Source organism: Acanthaster planci, linkage group LG01, assembly GCF_054643075.1.
Source record: "Acanthaster planci isolate LZ-2023a linkage group LG01, COTS_SCS, whole genome shotgun sequence".
In the NCBI taxonomy this organism is placed as follows: Eukaryota; Metazoa; Echinodermata; class Asteroidea; order Valvatida; family Acanthasteridae; genus Acanthaster; species Acanthaster planci.
Genome location: NC_141777.1, coordinates 9,039,841 through 9,062,457, shown reverse-complemented (window position 1 = coordinate 9,062,457; position 22,617 = coordinate 9,039,841). Strand labels below are relative to the sequence as shown.

Below are 22,617 nucleotides of genomic sequence, written 5' to 3'. Positions count from 1 at the left end.
TCCTTGTGATACCATATTCATGACCTTGTATTTTTCTGCACATCCACCATCCGGGGTCAAATTTCGTGAAAATAACTGGAACATATTCTATAGAGAAACCGACTAGGTGCTTACAAATGATTACAGGTGAACAAAGAAATTGACTGGAATACCAGACCGGTGCACTATCAACTGAGCTATCCAGCCTCATGTTGGTGGCTCTTCCCATTTGTTAATATCTTTGTTCGGGGGGGGTGCTAGCCAGAAGTCATTAAAGCTAAAACACCATGTAACCAGGGACCACGCCACAACAATACAATACAACCTGGGGAGTGGTGAACAAAACAAAACAGCAAAAAAACGGACAGTATGTCATAAACTTTAATGGACCGGAACTTGTTACAACCAACACCATTACAAAAGTGAATATGAAGCAGCTGTTTGTCAAACATTTACCATCTCAAAAATTACATGTACATGTATGTACCTACAATACACATGTTCGTACAGAATTTAAGCTTTTAAGCTTTCACTGTTTCTTCTGTACAAAAACGTTATAATAATTTGACGATAAAAATGTGAAAAAAATACTCGACTGCCCGGCTTGTACTGGTATCAATGATGAAAGACCGATGTTAAAATCACTGGGTATTTCAGTGCATTTTTAACCTCCCACATGACAAAAAAATGAGCAAACTACATGTATAATCACAATCATAAGCAATGTTCATGGTGTGGCTGGTGACCTTGTCCTGCTTCCATGCAAGGCACAGTTGACATGTTTTATAGGCCCTGGGCACCTATGTTTCAAAGGCCACTTCACCTCGCATGCGGGGTACCAGCACCAACACCATGGAGCTGTTGAGTGCTGCAGCCTCACACTGCATGTAAGTCATTGTTACGGCTCACTACATCAAGCTCACCTGATAGCTCTGTAAGTGTAAGCCTGTTGACACGCGTGCTTCACAATGACAGACTACCGTGAAAATTGTATACATACAACTGCTTATTTTTGCTATGCACTCTGCAGAGAAAAATTCGCTTCCTTGTTGAAAAAGTTGTGAGAATTTGTGAAATGAAATTGGATTACATGGACCCGTGCTTGAACTATGGTTTAAACCACTTTACGCCAAAGGACTTAAAAACGTGTAACTATGTCCCCCTAATTGTGCACGACACACTGTGGTGTTTTTGTCAGCCTAAAATTTTGAAAAGCTCCCATTCCCCCTCCACTTTTCCTGCAGTGTGGTATTTAGTCAAACCCATCACAAGTCACTCAAGTCTTAAAGTCAATCACCAAGCTATCCAACTATGACAAAAGCATTCTTCTAGCATTGTTCACCCTGTTTACAACTGGTCTTGTGAAAAGACTTGTGATGGACTATTGTTTTGTAGGTCCAATACTGAGGCAAAGTACCTATTGGCTGATCTCCAGGGCCCTGGCATAAAGCAATAATGGGGGGCCTGCAGCATATACTCACGTACATGTACATGTACATACAATTATACTGCATGCACACTGCTTGTTCCTGGTACACAACAGCACTGGGCTGGATTATCATCTGGGTTCCGCACCAATGCATGCAGTGTATTAGCTACATGCACCTGGCCGGGTCAACCCATTTTGCTCAAACTACATGTAGTTCACAATGTCGCTGTCTTAAGGTATAACTAACTGTCATCATGCATGCTGGGCATGAACCAAATTCTGACAATCTGCATAATACGTTTACACATGTATGTTTGATTGTTTGCTGGCATCTTTTCACTTAGCATGGTAAATTATTGCTACATGTATTAATGGTAGCCATTACAACCCCTTGACAATGCACCTTAGTAACTGCTGATAATCTAACCTACATGTATCAAGGAAATAAAAAGGAAAAATAAAAAACATGCACTCCTTGAAAAATGAGTGTGTCAATCATACATACATGGAATAAAAAGTGAGATTTAGACATCACTTTGTCGACTGCATGATTAATAATACATGCACGAGATACATCAAAATGTAATGGAAATTGGGGGGTCATTTTGAAAAGAAGGGGCCCCTCGTAACAAGGAAAGCACCAGCAAGGCATCCCTGTCATGATGGACATCTGACTTTAAGAATTTCTCTCTAGGCCCCTCCCCCAAAATGTTTAACCACATCTGACCTACAGTACATGATACCACTTTCTCTGCACTTTTTAACAATATCCCATAGTTGAATTTTTCACCGAGTTTTGCAGCACAGAGGTCCCCCACCCCTATTTTAACCCTCATCATGTTTTAAAGCCCACAAAATAAGAATACATACATGTATGTATCAATGTGCAAACATGAAGTTGCATTTATCTACGACATACATATAAACGTGGCTACGAGAGGTCTATTCAATTTAAATCAAACTGCACAAGTCAACATACTTCTGACGATGGCGCAATTACAGTAGATAACACATAAAGCTCTAGCCTTGACCAAGGTGTTGGGTGAATCTGGCCTGCTGGGTATGGTGCATACATGCTGTGTATACATCATATATAAAGCTACATATAAAAACTAGAGCGCTGACTCGCATACAAAGTAATGCCTGCTGGGCGGTGCATCCATGTTTGTGCACAAACCTATGGAAAACTCAAGATTTTGTGCGGCTACGTATGACATGTACATGTACCAGCACCCACACGTGAATGCATTGCACTACATACATGTACATGTGCATGTACACATCCTGTACATGTACGATACTGTTCATGTACATGTACATGTATGTTGTGTCAGTCCACATAGCTTGATCTGTGGGTTAGCCATAGTGCTTGTACCGTAGCGTACTGGAGTTGCTACACCGATAGAGTACATGCATGCTGTGACTGCCTTGGACAAGGCTAACAAACCTCACAAAACATTTCATCTTCTCATCTTCCCTACTTCCAGGGGTTGAGCCAAGGGGCCCTAAGAGATCATGACCATGCCCCCCCCCAATAAAGGGAGCAGAAGTATTTAAAAAAAATTAAACAAAGAGAGAAAGAGAATTTTTTTGTTTATTCAATTTCCCTTCCTTTTTCAAAGGTTACATAAAAAACAAAAGTTTTGCCCTCTAAAAAAGAAATTGGGCTTTATATCTGCCCTAGCTTCCTTCTTGCTTCCTAACGGCTTTTGACCTAAACCAAACATTACACATGGTTAGCTATGCATGATGAAGAAGGTGTCTCTATGGAACTTGTTACCACAGAAACCTCCCTTGTGCACCACAATTCACAATTTCATTCAGCGCTAACATATTTAAAATGAGGCCAGGAGCTAAACTAATTGAATAGACTTGAATATACCTACAGAAACCAAACCGCTGTCCATGGGCACGTCTGTGTTTGTGCATATGACAGCAGAGGTACGGTGTCTGGATCCAGGTCAATTCAACTGAGAATTCGATTTGAAAATGCTGTCCGCATTCCCTCATTCTCATCTCCCATTCAGGCCACCCCTTTGCACAAAACTAACCAATTTTTCACCTGATTATAATCAGGTCACTTTCAACACTTCTGATCTAAAGAATGAACACGGTTCATTCTTTAATTTAAGTTACACTCGTCAGGCATCCATTATGTATGCATTTATTTTTAAACTCTTCTCTGGAGAGATGTTTTAAAGATAATTCTTTCCTCAACCAGCCTCAAATAACGGTGACTTTCCAATCCAAACTGATATACAACGACCAAACATCTAAACTGACAATCATCATTTTCATGAGTCCCATTCTTGGCACAGCAACTGAATAAACACAACCATGCGAACTAAAAATATCAGAAAGCAAAGTTGGCTTTTTCTATCACACATTACACAAGATAATACAAGCACAGCTTATTTGATATACAGACTGCACCTACGTCAACACATCTGCATTCTTTTAAGCAAAGATGCTTATCTTCACATCCAGGGACCCTACAAAAAATTTAATAGTGAGAGTAAAAAAATTATGAATTTCTATTTTTAAATTCAGAGTTGGATAACGCCAGAGTACACCACATGTGTATTTGCATTTAGATACACAACTGACATCTTTCTTACATGTGATGAATGATTTCTTATCATAAAAAGTCACTTTGTCGGAGACATTACACTCACGCTTTTCTTCCTCAAACTATCCCAATCCTAATATGATAATCGGTGTAAAGGCTGGTTCCGACTCAGCATGAAATTTGTGTTGTATTGGTTAATCAAGTTTCTTAAGTGGCAACTTTCAACTTCAGTACATGCATGTATTTTGGCGCCTATGTGGTGTGCATATTGTCCCAAGAGCTTCTGTGACAGCACCATCAATTTGCCTCCTTATTCAGGTGGAGTGTGGACCTGTATTCAGGGCAGGCAGAGTGATGAGACATAAGCTTTTGACTTGAGTGGATTTCACCCACCACACAGCTTCACGGTGGGGGGTATACATGTCTTAGTTGGTAGCCAGCATAAGACATCCCCTCTCCAACCAATAAGATGTTGTGATTTGCCTAAATAACACACACCTTGAAGTTTAAGAACGAGCACGTGAGAGTGGTACCAGTCCCTCCCAATGCAGTACTGCCATCTCCTTGGATTAATCTAAGGGCCAGATTAAGTGTTCCTTAGGTGCTAAGCACCAGTATTCCGTTGGCCCTTCTCTACCCATAGGCACTAGGCCCTAATTTTAAAGAGCTGTACATTTCATGTCGATGCTTGGCTGCAGAGGTCTAGGTCTGCACACAGTGCAAGAGAGGGAACAGGACTGCAACTGCATTGATAATCCCATGCCCAGAGTGAGTTGCGACACCTGCAGCTTAGAAGCCATTTAGGATCCCAAGTCAATGTGCATGTTTACACATTAAAGTTACAGTCCATCATTTGCAGTTATCTACAACAACCTGGCTTCCATATGGTCGTAATGAACACAGACGGCAAGCAAGACATCAAGATGCAGACAGCCGCAGAAGAGATGCTGTGTGATGTCACTCCACCAAAAAATTGAACAAAATGGTGTCTGAAACTGAGAAATGTTTGATAAAATGCATTTTTGTAATTGGAAATACTGCCCCTTGAAGCCAAACTGATATTCTAGGTTGATGTATTTCGTTTATGATTAGCTATTTTGTTGACAATTGGGGCTTCTTCATACATTTGTAATATGGGGAAAATCTATGGGCAAAAGGAGTGGTAATTAGCGAGAGGGACATCGTTGTTTGCCTGTCATGCCAGCGCGTGTCTGTATAGGCTTACTCTGGCAACTCAATGCAGACAGTCGGCAAAGTTGAAACCGATCAAACTTTCCTGACTGTCTGCATCAATGTTTGCGTTAGTCAGGATAAAGTGTTTCCGTACCATTGCGTACTGTCGGGGACTCATCGGCAATACTCCGTGCATCTCTTTACATAGATATGGAAACCAGGCTTACACCGTACTTGATTCAAAGATGGTTACGGGACTACACTCCTGGTGAAATTATTCATTTTGGACACATTTTTCTTATCTTCTTTAAATAATTGCTATTAGAGGCGTGCATATAAGGGTGGACACAGACGCATGCCTGGTACAACCGGCATAATTCTACGGTTCAGTGTGTGACATCACGTACATGTACATTAGCTACATTCAACTAAACATGAGAATGTGTCCCAGATGCTGATTTCAGGTGCAATTTAAAAACATGACTCAGTGAGTTTTGATCTAAAATGGAAATCCTATCGAACGAGTATACAGAATTCACTGAGCTGAAACTTCATCTGGGTTGTTCTTAGGCACCCTTCTTTTGATTAATTTTGCTACCTCGAAAGACCAAAATGACAAATGATGGACTGTACATTTAAATTATCCATTGTCCAACTCTGATTTAAATTGTTTGTCATGCCATTTCAGAGCACTATAATGTACACACCATTTTTTCCACTTGATTGGTGTGACCCCACCCACAAATCCCAACACACTGAAAACAAAATGGTACCACAGTGTATTGTACATAGCCTTATGTCCCAGTACTACATGTACATGTATGTATCTCACAGTTATCACAAATTGATTTAATTTACTCTTGAAGCAGTGGGGGGGGGGTGATGCAGAGTTGCATAATCACAATGGGGTAGACATTTTGAAAGCACAATAGGAATGCTCATAGAGCAAAATGTCGGTGGTGAAAACAGAGTAAGTAGGACAAAAAATGTCATTTTTCATATTATGTCAATCGCGCAGTTTTTATTTCCTTTGATGTACCAGTGTTGGCAATAAAAAACAAAAGGATTTGTTAATATGGTGTGGAATTGTTTTTTTTAAGTAAACCAAACAGACCTGAAATCTCTGATGTCAATACGATTTTAGATACACCTTAGAGGGTTGGGGTTAACCCCAGGAGGATGCATGACACCCTCCGCTGCACCTTGGTTGCCACGCTTCCGAAGTTTGAAATATCAACATACAGGGGTGCATGTACTGCAGGTTACAGGCATTTTCTTTATGCATGGCAGGTGTTGATTGCTGTTAGAGAGAGGGTGTGGCATTTTAACACCAAAGGAGTCAACAGCAAATGGGCATTGCCTTGAATTCAGTGAAGTCAAGAGATTCATTAAATGAGGGGAATTCTGCCATGACAGGCACTACATTCATAGTATTATGCACTTTGGCAAAAACACGTACATGTGTACTTATGGCAAAAGTAAATCTTACACATTTGGTACAACTCACGGTTACATGTACCGGGAGTCCCTAGTATAATATATTCATAGTATTCTGTGTTGGATGAATTAACTAATCACTCCTTCAACTGAGGGTTATGGACTTATCCCCAAATTGGGACACTTTTTTTTTTTCAAATATGGTGGTATCAGTATTTGACACAATACCAGGGGTGCTTGCATTCTGAAGATTTCATTAAGATTCCACTTTTCATCTGTGTTAGCACTGGCATGGAATTGCCCCTGGATGAATATGCATGTAATGTGCATGTAACATGTCTGCTGTCCTATGGCACCTACAGCTTCCTGCTCCAACAAATCCACCACGGCTGGAGCAGTGGTAAAACCACATGAGCACTTATGACAGAAATTCTTCTCACAGATTATTAACGACTGATGCCTCCAAGATTTGGAAAGCGGCACATGGGTAGTAAAACTGATTTGTGATGCACATGTAACGTTTGTCTGGCATAAATAATATGTAAGAACAGACACTCTTGTAACTGAACGTTTGACAACAGAATGCTCTGGACTTACGGAAAAATAAACAAACCGGAATTCAAGAAATTCAGATTCGTAAAACTCAATGTCTTTTATCAAGCACAGAAGTACGGTATACATGTACGTGCATGTCTAAAACATCCGTCTGTCAAAACATTGCCTGTGTATAATTCAGCAAGTGCTTCATCCATGGGACTACATTAAGCTGGCAGGAAAGAAAAAAGAGGATTTGTTTTTTTTTTGCTTTTATTTCCCAAGGCCCAAGCAATGGTAATATCCTTCACGACACATACACACAAGCGCCGCTGATGCAAGACACGTTAGGTGTGCAGGGGTGGAACTTTGTGATAAATCTGCAAATATTGACGGTGCTGACTGTCCGCATGCATTTCATTTTGAATACCAGGACAGGGCAAATTTCGTGGTGGAGTCAGTCTGCACATTTACATGTCCATCTATTCATATGTCTTTGCACTGCAGGGCTTGTGGTCCTGGCGGGGCAATCTCAGTGAGTGTCAATAGCCAATACACGTGGTATCTCTCGGCACACCAATTGAGCAAAACAAATATTTAAAAGAAAAATCACTGAACCTCTCGAAGAGCCTTATTTGGTCTTAATGGCCCAAGGCACCTGGTACCAGCTTGTACGGGTTCATAATGTAAGCATATGTCTGAAATTCTGACTTCCTGATATGAAAGCACCAAAATTTGCTTCCGTCTGGGAGTGCTGCAGAAATTCCACAGGCTGACAACTACATGTACATTAGAAAGTTTAAAGGTTTTCAATTGCACATTTATCAATGGCTCTTCGTTATAAAAATCATCTCTAGGTAAAAGTACATGTACATCAGGGGCGCCTGTCACTTTGAGGTAAAACACAATAAGATCTGAGTTTTCCAATTACAAAGAAGCAATTTTTTTTCATTCCAGATCCCTATCTAATGTGAAACCATTATCCAATCAAAGTCTTTGCACATGATGAAGGAGAAAGCTCAGTGTGGTACATGTACGTCAAACCATCAATTAACTTAGAGTGGTCTGTATGCGCCACAATTTATATTAGCACCATTAGTACACTGGTGATGCCTTTGACAAATGCGCTTCATTGACAATTACCAACTCAGGTGGTGAATCTTTTTCTCCAAACTAGTGCCTTGTGTATGTGCATGTGTGCAGGGGATGGGTACATGTACAAGGACCTGCGCCACAGTATGTGAGGGGGGATTTCCTTCTTCAGAACTTAAGTCTGCAATGAAGAATTTTATTGAAACTAATTGGCCAAAACTCAGAGACTATGTGCTATGCACGTGCAAAGTTTTAACTCAGTCAAAGTGGAATGACATGGACTCCAGAAAGTTACAGGTGAGTGTTTCAAAATGTTGTAATTATCTGGCCTTATTTATCAGGCAGGTTGACTATTAAGTCCAACGTTGCTTTCATTTCTTGCCGAATGCTGTTTGGGAACTGTCACAGTGGAATGCTGTGTACATCAAAGTAAAGTTACATGTATTTGTGTGCTTCAAGATAACAGTAGTCTTCGTTCCAAGACGTTCCCAGCAGTACATGTAGTTCTTAGTGTAACCACAAATATCAGGCTGGCTGTGTGTTTGTTGCATAGTGACAACAGAGCGCATTCCCATAAATGAACGATTAACATCACATATGTACACGTGTGTGCATAGCGGCTGGTACCCCACGAAAGAGGATGCTGTCACAGTGGAATCGCATTATGCGCCACACGCTGCACGAATATCGTATTGAAGAACTGCCAAAGGTGTCTTGGGCCCTAGGCTAAGATACATGTAACAGGTGCTGTTGCAGCATTTCTATGTGTACAGATCACATACCTTCAGTTGGTTCTTCCAGTACAGAAAGTGCCCATGCTTGTCCACACGCAGTGTCACAGGTGTTGCTGTGCTTGATTCCTGACAATAATTAAACCAAAAAAAAAAAGAGAAAGCCAATTTAAACTTCCACTCTTTACACACTGTGGTTGTCCTTCCTGATCCCCACAGAACCCTTACGTGTATAATTTACTTTCAAATCAAAGGAAAACCAGAAAGGAAAAACCAAGCAAACCAGCTCAAAACTGTCCCTGTCCTTGTGAAAGACGCAGCTCAAAACTCAAGTGGAAAGGAAATGAAAAAAATGCATGATTAACAAGGCAAAAGGAACAGATAATGGTACATGTAACTGTACAAATATATATTATGCCCATGCATCAAGTAAGAGCCGATTACCTTCACTTTCATACCCTGGTAGGTTTCATTATCAGATAAACACAGTACTGGTATGTGCATGCACATGTATGTACATGTACATGTATGTGCCATTTTGGTTACCAACTTGCTAATTATGGTTGAAATTTATGCACAAATGGCAATATCATAAAACAAATGAAAGGTTTATTTGTACGAAGTATCACATCGAAATGAATGCGCCTTAATACTTAAATGTGGATACTGCCATCTTGGAATTTGTGTTGTATTGATCGCGTGTCGCCTGTGAACAAAGATTCTAATTTGTCAGAAAGTCGGTTACCGGTACATGTACGTACATGTGTGCGCTTGGCATCCATTTGCCACTGTCTGAGCCCTGATTCAAGAGGCAACCTAATATTGGTCAAAGATGGCTGAGCCTGCAAACCAGTTTGTTCTAGGGGAGAACAGGTGATCAAAGATCAGCTGTCATTGACATCACTCCAACTTTCTCCATGAACTTTCTCCACGACACGGTCGCTGATGAGCAATCTTCAATGCCAGGGATCCTCTTCTCCCCTTTCCCCCTTCAACCTGCACAGCCCCGCGGGAGTCTCTCACCTACACATCACTAGGGATTGTTTTCTTTTCGGGTTGAAAACCAATCATGGAGGAGGTCTTGCAGCAAATTAGACGCAGTCCAAAACAAAGGGAAAATTCAATATCTGCGAGGCGGTTCTTGTCTTCGATGGTGGAAGGTAACCATGGCAACAGGATCCACTGCGCATGTAGCTATTTACCGACAAGCTCTCCGCTCCACACCATACTGTACATGTATGTCCATGTACACACATGAATGTACATGTAAGCATATGTACATGTAGTCTGCATGGTAATGGCCGAGGCAATGAACTATGATCAGTTATAAATTCTGTGTCCAGGTGGCTTTGTTTTTTTATTCTCTAGACTTTGAGCAAAATAAAAATTGCTACATGTAGTGTTTGAAATTGACATTCAACCAGCCACTCTACAACATCAGATGCATGGAAGCACGAGCATACACACGTGTGCATGCAGTATAGTAAAATGAAATCATACTTTAAATACACTTAAAATAAAAGATGAAAAGAAAACACCCATTTACTATAAAATGGCCCTTTATGAATAATATCGGAAACAAATAAATAATGGTTATTAATAAAGTGTGCTGTTTTTACATGTCATCCTTATGTGAAATATTTATGAGGTTGAAATTAGGCCTGGGTGTTTTTCGGCCCGCAAATCATTCACCAACCCTAATGAAGCATTCAACACTCATCCGTGCGCAACACAGTCTGGTGTGCACATGAAGCAAGCATGTGCATAAGCCGTCTGTGACCAAAAAGCGATATAGCGATAGGTGATGCAGAATGGCTGATTTTTCATTTGATATTGTGGCAATTTATGATATGTGAGCTCAAAATCACCTGATCCAACTAATGGCCCTTTATCAGAACTACTGCAATATTGTCTTGGAAAGTGAGATGACAAGCCATTAGATTTTACTCTTTTCCTTTTTACCGGTAATACAAATTCTGGACAACAGATCTGTATTAAGCACATGCCAAAACCTTTACAGCACATTAATATTTCCCTAATCTATGCACAATTCTGTCCGATAAATATGGCAGAGGGGGCTACCCTGAATGGCTAGATCCATTTATTCAATAAATTCAAAGTCGATATGGTATTGCATTTCTCCTGGGTGACGTACAAACATACTGAAATGGTACCGAGCTTGAAACAATTCATTCCCATTTACTGAGTCACTTCATACTCTGGGGATAGCCTAAGTGACTGGTTCAGCATGAGATGGTCAACAAAGAATGAGTGCATATGGCAGTCATCAAAACAAGCCACAGTGTTTGTCGTCAACGCCAGATTATTTGGACAGACAACATTTTTATACTATGCACACTATGCACAGTCTCAGCTATTGGCAGCCAATTTTCTGTGATTACAGTATTTCGTTCTCTTATATGAGAACATGTAGCAGGCCAAGTCAACCACTGTTGTGCATGCACTTCTGCTGGTCATTTTTCCCAGATTGAAGAGCAACCTAACAAATTATTTTACCTGGATAAACAATGTGTGCATGAGACAATACAATCACATTATAGTTAGAGTGGTCCAAAAGTTAGTGTGTTTTGGTACAATGTACTGCATTTTTAAAACATAATAGGAATTTGTCAGAATAATTACAAAGAAATTTTAAAAGAAAAAGAAAATCCTCTCTAACATGGCCATGATCCTGCTCCTGGTTTTGCTTTAAAAATTTGCATGCCATAGTTCATAGTTGTTTTATTAATCCCAAAGGAAATTACATCTCTGCGTACAAGCCTCATTAAAAACCTGCAAAAATTACCATCTAAAACCTAATCATTTCAAGAATTCCCTTTTACACAGGCTTCCCTTCAAACTGATGTCAAATTCTGACTAGCGGCTGCAAGGATAAATGCCATGGTAACCTCCCTCCCCAAAACATTATCCAGATGAATTTTGCAACGGTAGGCTGATTGAATTCCCAAACCCAAAGGTGGGCAGCTTCGGTGAAGATGCAGCGCAGCCCAATTGCCGTGGCAACGCTCAAAGGGCCTCGTAAGATTCATCAACATGTCTGTTTTACTGTTTTTCACACCACAATTTCCCCGGCAGAACTCTGAGGACGTCACTGCTCCTTTTTTTTGTACGCAGATAATAAGGCATGTTATTGCTCGTACGTGTAATAGATCTTATTCACTGGGAAGCCAGTTTTGATCGTGTTCCCAGAATCCAATTCACTGCAATCTGTTAAATGGAGTGTCGCCAGACTGTTTTGGGTCTTATGCCTCACTTTAACTTTTTTAATTTGGCTTAAAACATGTAGATATAATTAATCAGAAACTGTAAATTATTTATCAGCATAAATGACATAAAAATGTAATGAACTTTTATTTCATTGCTTTCACTTTCATTTTTTTTCTTTTATAAAGTTGGCCTCACTTTCAATTCATTATGGCCGACATGTGAATAAGGTCACTTATGTGAATCATAAGATGATAACAATGCTGAGAACCTTTATTACCTTCTACACGTACAATGCAGTTTGGGCGATTACTGAAAGAATTTTTCTTTTTGTTTAATTGCAAAGAAGAGAGATTCACACATGATAATACTGTACATCTGGGCTAGGCAGAGGGTGACATTAAATAAACAAAAATGTTCGGACATCATCAATGTTCAGTCTCCAATTTATCGAGGTCAGATGCGCAGCCACTTGTGGCCTGTCATCTAATTTCGCTAAACACCTGTTGCCTGAGTTTACAAACAGTGTAGCTTCACAATCAACAAAGAATACGATGGTCCTACCGGCGGGTTAGCACACTGTCCTTGGTTGACATTTTTATCACGATTCAAAAGGATGCAAAAGTGTACGCAAAGCAATGTCACAAACAAGCCAATGGGGTATCAACACAAGAGGGGCATGCTGACAATGCAAGGAGGAGGTGCTGATGTTACTTGCTTCCAATGTACATTGTTACATTACTTCCCTTTCAACGCTCAGTTAACGTTTTTCAGATTCAACCATTTTGGTAGGAACTCAGGACTACATTGTGAGCCTTCAAAAGTGCTAAAACAAAAAACCTGCAATGAAGAGCAGGGTTCGACCTTAACACTGGTCCGCTAGCCAAATTTGAGTAAAAAATGCGGCGGTCTAGCAAAAGCCCTCATCTGGGTAGTCCGGCTGTCGAGTAAAGCAATATTCTGAAATAATTATAAGCGGCGAAATAGTTGATCGTGATCCATGTCCTGTAGCTGCTGCTGCATGCTGGTTTTTGAACCAAATAAAACACCACCTTTTGCAACCAAGACTATTTTGGTCCCTGGTACCAGCTAATTTAAGCAGAAGTAATGCTGAAGTCCATGAAGGAGTGTCAAGAAGCAGTAAATCGTTAAAACATCTGTTCCACAATGCCCATGCTGCGCGATCGCACATAAGGCCACTTAAAAAACAAAATAAGCATCAGTTGTATTTGCAAAAAACGATGAGGGAGGAGGTTTTTTTTTAATACTTTGGTATTCTCGCGGTCAGAATGACGTCACTGATTCTTGATTCTTCTCTCTGATTGGTCAATGGTGGCTATTCTATATTTCACACCTGAAACTCAAAGGGGCAAAAATAGTGTTGCCGTCTATGGGGAAAATCTGATTAACTCTTAACCTTTATATCAAATGTGCCTGATATTTCACTATTTATGCGCTATGAATATCTTCAACACTGTACCGAAAAGGTTTCAGTTATATTTATCACGTTGCAGCAAAAAAAGGAGGAAAACATGCAAATCCCTGTACAAAGTGAATGGGGAGCTGCCCTTTTGCCCAGAAGTGAATGTAATAAACAGAACAACCTCCGACCGCGAGAATGCATGCTGATCTGGAAAGCGCCATGTTCACTCCTGACTCGTGCACAGAAGTGCACATGACATTGTGTGTACGTACTCAGGTCGCACGTTGGCATGCACGAGGTTGTGCAGGCATTGCAGAAACTACGGGGGAAGGCTAAGGACATAAAAAAAGACTACTTTTAAAGAAAAAAAATCCACAAGCACACGGCAAGATTTTTTGAGGCGGAGCTGATGCTAAACTAAATATTTTTTTCATGTGGCCTAACTGTCAGCCGTTAGCTGTACTTCCGGCCATATGGCTGGAATCTCGACAACGCTATGACTTGACGTTGGTTCTGCGTACAAGATCTAAGTCGGCATGTGCTGTCATGCATCGCATTGCACTCACAGAGGTACATGTAAGTTCATGAATATGCATCCCACGCGTACATGCATGACGTGCCATGTGTGTAGTGCGTGTGTATATGCATTACGTGTGCTATGAATATGCAATACTGGTTTTTCTGATTGGTCATTGGTAGGCCTACATGTAGTTGTGACACCAGCGATGTCACGGTTGTGATTTTATGTTTGGTTTGCACGCAACAGGTACTAGACACAGTCAAGAACGAACACGTACGAACACATGTACATGTACAGTGGAACACATTATAACAAGGTCCTTGGGACTTCATTGATAACCTTGTTAAAAAGTTACCTTGCATTATCAGTAATGAAACAGTAATGAAAAAAAGAAACACAAAGATTTGGGACCTAACATTGTCCTTGTTATAAATATGACGTACAACTCTTCATAACCGTGTTCAACTTCATGTACATGTACATTGTGTACATTTTGCCAGGCTTGCATACATTACAGTATGTGCCTGTACATGTGATACTGCATAGAACATACATGTTTCCGTCTCTTGGATTGTGAATAAAACAAACCATTTTCAGCCGGTAACCCCTTGTCTGTGTGTTTAATTTGCTTGAGTAGAGTTATAATCATGAACATTCTGAAAATTCATAATTCCCATGGCCATTTATGATTACTCATCAACAATTAAACAACAGTCAGCACCGAGTGCACACTGTTATGCATGATGTGGGAGCAGAAAACACTACTGCCGAAAAAGAATGGTGAAATTTGGGGGAAGACGCGGACTAGTGAAAATGCTGGCAGACTAGTAAAAAGCCATCACTGCTGGTCCGGCTGGCAAGTGAGAAAAAAAACGTTAAGGGCAAACCACGAAGAGTTTTAACCTCAAAAATGCGATCAAAGAAATAAAAAAAAAGATTTACAACAGAGTATTTGAAAAAAAAGCGTACGGGGCAAACGTGCCAGTGTGGTCGGTTGATGTACATGTACATGTAAAATGACAGCAGTGTGAAAGGTACAGCTGTTGCTAACATTACTGATATAGGCCAAAGTACAGATCAGGTTGGAAGGGTTAGGGCAAATTCCTCTTTAACCGTACAACTACACTTCAGTTACATATGTGTATGTACCAATACATGTACATATGCTGTGTGCATTAGTTATTTCACGTCACGGGCATTACTAACCATACAGGTGGATGACAGTAAAACAGATGCACAGTACAGGCCAATATGCAATGTATGTACACAAAGTTCCAGGGGCTTACGATGTACCTGGTCAGCGTGATCTTAAATTAAAGTGTTCTGGTTGCTAGTGTCTCTTGAATGCGAGTTTGCTGTTTGTGCTTTTCTGCAAACCAACTTATGGGGGATGCTGACTGCTGTGTTGCAAGGCACGATATGTGTTTTGAGCATTAGTTATTTCGTGCTTGTGCCTTCCTATGGGATTCTTACATTTAAGTTTTAATGATAAAGCTAACTTACAAAATGAGATTGCTGACATTTGAAACTTGAAAAGAAATGAAATGCCAACACACTAGCTTTTTTGTCTAGTATGTTCTTTCTTCTTTCCTTTCTGTATCTGTATCTATACTGTATGTTGCCTTCTGACACATCTCGCTAACTTATCAACCAAAAACTTCTTCTAAATTACATGTACAGGTAATTTTTATTTGGGGGTTTCACTTATTTAAAAGACATCTTTTACCGGCCCCAAAACACTCCGGCTCAAAAGATATTTTTGTATGCAATACAACAACTGGGAAAAACAAAACAAAACAAAAGAACACCTTTTGAACAGTGCATGAACACGGTCACGTGATCATTACCTCAGATTAAAGAAACTGTATCCCAGAACATATTCACAAAAGCAAACCAATAACCTTGAGTGTACCAGTACTTTTTCACAAGACCAAGATGAGTTCCACGAATCCAAAGACAGTCCTGCCTCTTTAAACAACCTTGAGGGAAATACCCTCCCACCTGAAGCAATTTGTCCACAGGCTGTGAAAAATGCAACTAATTGTTCCTGGTACTGGCGATCCATGCCCCATTGGCCCATCATTGGGCACGAGCAGAAACCATTACTTCTACGCCCACACTGGTTGTGACAAATGTAGCCCGTGAGAAGAGAAAGGTGACGCAATGCAATGATAACCAGGACGTCATGAAGCACCAACAGGGTGGCGGTAAAACTGGGAGGGGGGGTGATTACTGGGATTTAGGACGAAAGTGAGAGTGGGTAAACTGATAAAAGAAAAAATGGCCTTGTTCAAAACAGACCACTTATGTTGCCTACAATTTGTATGGGCAGCCCAAAATTTACAGAAAAATCCCCCTTTATTTCACCTCAATTTCATTCCGCTGTTCATCTGTCGCATTAATTTTAAAGAGGGCTGTATTTTCATTAGTATGTAATGATACATGTACATGTGTTTTCATCTGGTGTCTTGAAAGCTGCTGGGGATTTTTAACACTTTCTGAATTGTTCTTTTACCCAATAAGTTTTTTCTTACGTGGTAATTAACAAATGACTGACATTACACCTACTGGAACGTACATGTAGGTGTAAATGAGAATGCAAGATCATGTACAAATGCATGAACATTGTATACATGTCGTGTCGTGCAGTGTGACTCAGGTATTGTTTACAAAGTGAGGTTTTCAATGTCGGTACTCATCAAATACTTGTCTAGAGAATATCAAAATACACATGTAAGTTATACAGACACGTAACCTGTATAGTACATACATGTACAGTACAAACAGAAGGCGGCAGTATAAGGAGGTACCAGTAGACAGTAGGCTTAATGCTGTCTGCTTACAGGGATTGTCCGAACAAAGCTAATTCTTAAGTCAGTCAAATTGAAATTGAAAGTGAAGTAAACTTTTCGCTTTTGAAACTTGAGAGCATCAAAACAGAAAAAAAAAGTTCCTGACAAATTTCCCACTCTGATGCACACAAGTCTTATTCATATTAAAAAAAGAGAAAGGGAGACTTGGAACGCTCAGAAATCCTAAGACAGGCTGACATCATCCCATTCAACAGTTAAAGATTTAGAGCACAAATACGAGAAACAAGATCGACAAGAAGTCTACACCTGTTTGAGAACAGAGCATAGGGCTTTTCCGCATTTGAATGTTTTGAGGAAGAAGAGAATAGGGCTTTCGAGAACAGACCTTTAATATCACATGACTTTTCAACTCATACAGTCATCATTACAAGATAACAATTTTTGTCTAAAACACTTCCTTTCTAGCTATCTGCAAAATTACAACCTGATGGGATATGAACTTCACCAACTAAAGGGTATTTAAGAGTGCATCTTTTAATGTCATGTGACTTGTCACTCGATGAGGTCATCATCACATAAGGTCAATTTGCACCCAGAACCTTTCCATTTCCAGCAATCTGCGAAGTTTCAACCCAATGGGACATGTACATGTACTTCAGGAGATATGGGCTTTAAATTAAAGACTGCGCATTTAATGTCACAAGACTTGGTTCCTGATGACATCATCATCACATGTGATCCGTTTTTGTCTTCAATAAACAGGTCTGAGATTGACCAATGAAAAAAATTGCTGAAAACAGCTGAAAAAAGGCATAAAGAAGCTGAACTGTGAAAATCTCCTATACTTTTGTACACAGCCAATGAGGAGAGAAAGCTGAAATCCAAAACAAAAAAAGCTGAAATCCACTAAAAAGCTGAGAAATCGCACCCCTGAATACATCCCTTCCGAAATATCTGCAAACTTTCAACCCAATCAGACGTGTACTTCAGGAGATATAGGCCTCTGAAGTTTACACCTTAAATGCCATGTCACATGACACGCTGTGATGTCACAATGACAATTTTGTTCTTGGACCCTGTCTACCCTGAGGACTGAGTGTGGACCTAATATGCATTGTGTCAGATCAAAAAAAAGGGCGTAAGTCTTGCTGATGAAAAAGGTGTACAAAAATTGGAAAATATTGAATATTTTAAATTCCATAATTAATCAGGTGATGACATCATTATGAAGTCATGTTTCCGAAAAGACCTTTGCTATGAGTTACTTACATGTAAGTGCGTAAAGTTTCCAGGCCATAATTATGACTTTGTTTAATGCCCAAAGAGGTGGCGAGAAAAAGTGCAGGAAGACCAAGAAGAAGAAAAAAAAAGTAAAAAACAAAGCCTCTTTCGCGTTATGTGGGAAAGCCAAAAATGGCTTACTCAGGAATAAGGTCCACTGTACAGATAGGCATGTGCAGAATGTTGCCGAAAAAAGGCTGCCAACAATAAAGGAGTGCTCAAAGTAAAAAGGAAAAAAAGGACACTGATTTCAATATTACAATGACCTTGTAACAGACTTTTGCATGTACATGTAAACACTGTATTCATATAAACATGTACATGTAGATCATTCAATCCAGCACTGTAGTAACTTACATGTACCATACCGTTCAAAGCAGTACCAGTCACTTACTGAGTGCTGGAGCTACGGTTCATGTACATGTACCTTGCACGTATCCTTCACTGTACAACATTACCCTCACAATAACTTGCAACAAAAGCCAACACTCCTCTCAGAATTCTTCTCCAGGGGAAGCATACGCATGGATCAGCATCCAGCAATGTAATTTGATAAACTGCTGAATCTATCAAGTTAACTGTCATAATTTACGGCCTCCAATTTACCAGCGAAAGCAGCCGTGATGAAAAAAGTTTGAAAAGCATCTCAAAAGGCGTGAAGATTTTAAATCTTCATGTTGCATGTGTGTTATACATGTACATGTATAGGTGTATGTATGATTAATGTACTGTATTATCTGTACAAGAACAACTTTAGTGCCATTTCCATTCAACCACACAGGGTGGAAAGAGGCCCAAAACAACTGCTTTGTAACCTTCAGTGCACTGAACAAGAACGATACACATACATGTGCATGTGTAGATGCAAAGGGTTCGTCCAAAAATCTGGTCATATTAAGAAAGTACCAGTATAATGTCATGCTTTGCATAATTATGTAAATTTTATGCAGGTCTCAAGAAACAACTACGTTTCTGCATTGATTACAGGTTCCCATGAACATCCATTTGCTCCCTGAAGCCTCACCCTGTCCAAAAAGATTTCAGACAAATTGTGGAAATTAACAGAAATAACCTCACACAAAAACCTTTTGACCATGTTCTCTCCCATTTAAACTGAAAAAAACAATTATCAATAATTTATGAGTTAAAACAAAAGATTTAAGTTCAATACAATCTCAAGGAAAGTTACAAAAACCCTTAAAAATTCAAATTCAAGATTTAGGCAATGCACACAGTTTTGTAATGATTTTGTCACAAATGTCAATATGTGACTCAGTATTTGAATTTCTGTTTTTTGCAAAACATACTTTTTGAGGCTTATGACAAAATTCATTGCTGCATTGATCATTTGTACCCTCTTAATATTATTGAGCACACTGGAAATTCCACAGCCCTGTCCACAAAATCTGTCCCTGAACAGGTTGAATTTTCAGTTCTGGAGGTTGATAGGGGTGAAACTCTGGAGTGCTCTTATCAAAGGCAATTTGAACTACTGGCATTCATTCAAATTAAAATGGCATTGACAATGACAGGGGCACAGACCATATTGAATGACTTGGAATATGATTTGATAAAAGCTTCAAGGGCTTTATCTAAGAGCATTTCTGGCAATCTTGGATGGGGCAACAAGTGCAATGGGGCCCCTCTGTCCTGAGCCTCACAGAACAAGAAACCTGCCGTTTGGGCTTTTTTTCTGGATGCTGCAGACACCAAATTCAGATGGGAAAAATCCTTGAAAGGCAAAACTGAATTTGAAGATGTTGTAATATTTCTGATGCCCACTGAGGAATTGCTTTGAGTTTCAGCACCTACACCATACATATTAGTTAATATTACAAGTAGCATTCTCAGAGTTTATCTTTGCGTCAGGTTCCAACCCTGGTGTTTTGAGTTTAGTCTTTCTGGAAGTGGTTGATGCACAGTACAAAAAAAAATAATAATAAAAAACACTGTACAATGTATCATGGAATGTGTACTAGTATGTGTCATATTACATGTACAAGCAGAACAATGTATCCTCCATACATGTACATGTATGGTTAAAATGGCAGGGTTAAAAAGCAATTTCAGCTTCAGTTCTAAACTAAATGTCCAACGAATTCATGACAACGGAATTTGCCACACAGTGAGCCACAGCTTAGTTACAAATCCTGACAAGTTAAGTCCATAATATATATTTTTAAGCAAACAAACAGTTTCAGAGTTTTCTTTGGGTTGTCTTTGGTATTCTCCGGATACTTTAATATGCAAATTACTTTGAGGTGTAATACAATAAGAAAATTTGAGTTTCAACAAAATATATTTCGGAAAGAGTTGCATGTATGGACAACATTAATGTTCCCTTAAAATGCTATGACAGCCATCAGAAAGTGATAACATGCCCTAAAATTGAAAATTTAGCTAAGAAAATTTTGAGGCAATTACTTAAAAAAAGCTTTTTTTTAGACAAGTCTTGTAGGTTTGTGCACAGGGCCTCAAGTGCTGTCCGTATACTAGTACATGTATGCACTCTTTCCCCCATTTCATGTTCGTGGTATACGCGCAGTCAGTTACAAGGGTAGATTGTTCAATATCAATACCCAATATCAAGATTTCATTCAAAAATGTACAGATTTCTATTTGGTAAATTTACTTAAATGAAACTAGAATACATGTACATCACACCCGAAGTGTCCGAAGAATCTTGCAAACAGAAAAAAAGGAAATGAATGCATCCTCATGCCACTTCCTTGGTTGTGTATAAATTCTATAGAGTTTACAAATCTTTCGAGGTACTGTAGGGGATGTTTTTCAGTCTGTCATACCATGGAGGTAGAATCACACTCCATGGTCATACCATGGAGAAAGGACCTTTCTCTATGGTCATACACTCGCACTGCAGCAGTCGCGGTCTGCAGTTTGCATTCAGTAACATCTCATTACGGCTACCTGACAAACTTAATATTCGTCGGTCATAAATACCCTTACCTCTTCCCATTTAATGAACTTGTTTCCTTTGCTCATCCAGTCTGGCACTTCCACATCTCCCACATTGAACACCCGTTTGTGGGTTTCTGCTCCGGCCATGCTGATGTCGACTGCGGTGCCGTGTCCACGGGCATTCACTCGGCACAAGTAATGCGGAAGTCCCCGCTCGTGGCACTAATCAACACCCAATCATGCCCCGGTCACATATCGCTCTCCGCCCCTCAAAATGCCCGTTTCGTCAGCGGCGACTCAGCTTTTGTTTTTATCCACTGCAAGACGGCGACCGTACCCCTCCTCTCAACACATACAAGTTACACTTGGCGGCAGAGCATTCATCAGGTTGTGAAGTCTTTGAGTTTGATGACTGAGCGGGTTGACACGTCAGGAACACACCGCCTGGCACACGACACAAGTCTTGCGATACGTTCCCTACTAGTCCTAGTCTTGCACCGTAGCAGCAGGTGGGACAATGTTTGCTGGCCTGGTCCTGATAAAAAAAAAAGTGGTAATCCACGATCCACTCTGCCCTCGTTCTTGTGGTACAACGTCGTTACTGGATTATTTCAGACTGGGTTTGGAGCCTTCCATCTCGCTGGAGGCGTATCGCATAAAAACAGTCGAACCAGCTCAGTGTTAAAGCAATCAATGGATTTATGGCAGAGATCGATGTTGGCTTTCCTGGTACAGCGCGTGTTGATGACCGCCAGTTCTGCGTGATACGGAGATGATATCGGGTGAGTGGTGTTTGGTGGTAGCATGCGGTTTTTACAACAGCCAGCTAGCGAGCTGCTTGTTTGCATGGCCTTTCGTGCCTAGTTTGTACATGCATCGGTTTACGCCCTCTCCTCTTGGCTCGCAACCCGACGATCTACATAAACTGGTGGTAAATTGACCTTGACAATCTAATAATAACGGTAATCTTATTTTTTTTTTCATTTTTTTTTTTCTGAGAATGTTGTTGTTGACGTCTTTGTGTGATTAACGTACGTATAGTAGCGAATGGACGTGAACTAGTGAGTTTGGTAGCTCAGGGCCTAAGGTACGGAGTTGAGTTAGAGGGAAGGATGAACTTCATACATGTATACCTGTGCATGAATTTCAAAGAAATAGAATAACAAATAATTAAAAATGAGCAAATGTTAACTGCTCCATTCCTTAAAAATAATCAAAACAAAATGAAATAAAAACAAACGAAACGAAAATAATAATTCAAAGTAAGGTTCCTCATGTTTGAATTCTACTCTTTTTAGCGAGAAACAGAAGCCCTTTAAATTCAGCAAAACCACCAAATTATGTTAATCTCATTGAAATTAATGCATACAAAACTTAGTATTTATGTTTTGAACGGGAAGAATCATACACATTCACATTTTTTTAAAACGGGGTTAACTCAGTCGAACATTGCAATGTCCCATCCTGTCTATATCAATCCCATCCTGTCTCT

The 22,617-nt window shown here is 39.9% G+C and overlaps 1 protein-coding gene across 29 annotated transcripts in view; it reads right to left on the bottom strand.

Moving 5' to 3' along the window:
- LOC110979269 (1-phosphatidylinositol 4,5-bisphosphate phosphodiesterase beta-1-like) overlaps positions 1 to 22,058 on the bottom strand; it is a 107,822-nt gene extending 85,764 nt beyond the window's left edge. For 4 of the 29 annotated variants that reach the window (XM_087145351.1, XM_087145327.1, XM_087145339.1 and 1 more), the window contains exons 1-2: positions 21,174 to 22,057; positions 8,996 to 9,073 (exon numbers count right to left, since the gene is read on the bottom strand). In XM_087145351.1, the coding sequence (XP_087001477.1) occupies positions 8,996 to 9,073; positions 21,174 to 21,272 (177 nt within the window). In that variant the 5' untranslated portion in view covers positions 21,273 to 22,057. Of the gene's footprint in view, positions 1 to 8,995; positions 9,074 to 21,173 lie in introns of all 29 variants that reach the window. The other 25 variants (XM_022234916.2, XM_087145450.1, XM_022234918.2 and 22 more) reach the window with 12 other exon arrangements.
- Positions 22,059 to 22,617: the final 559 nt, after the last annotated feature.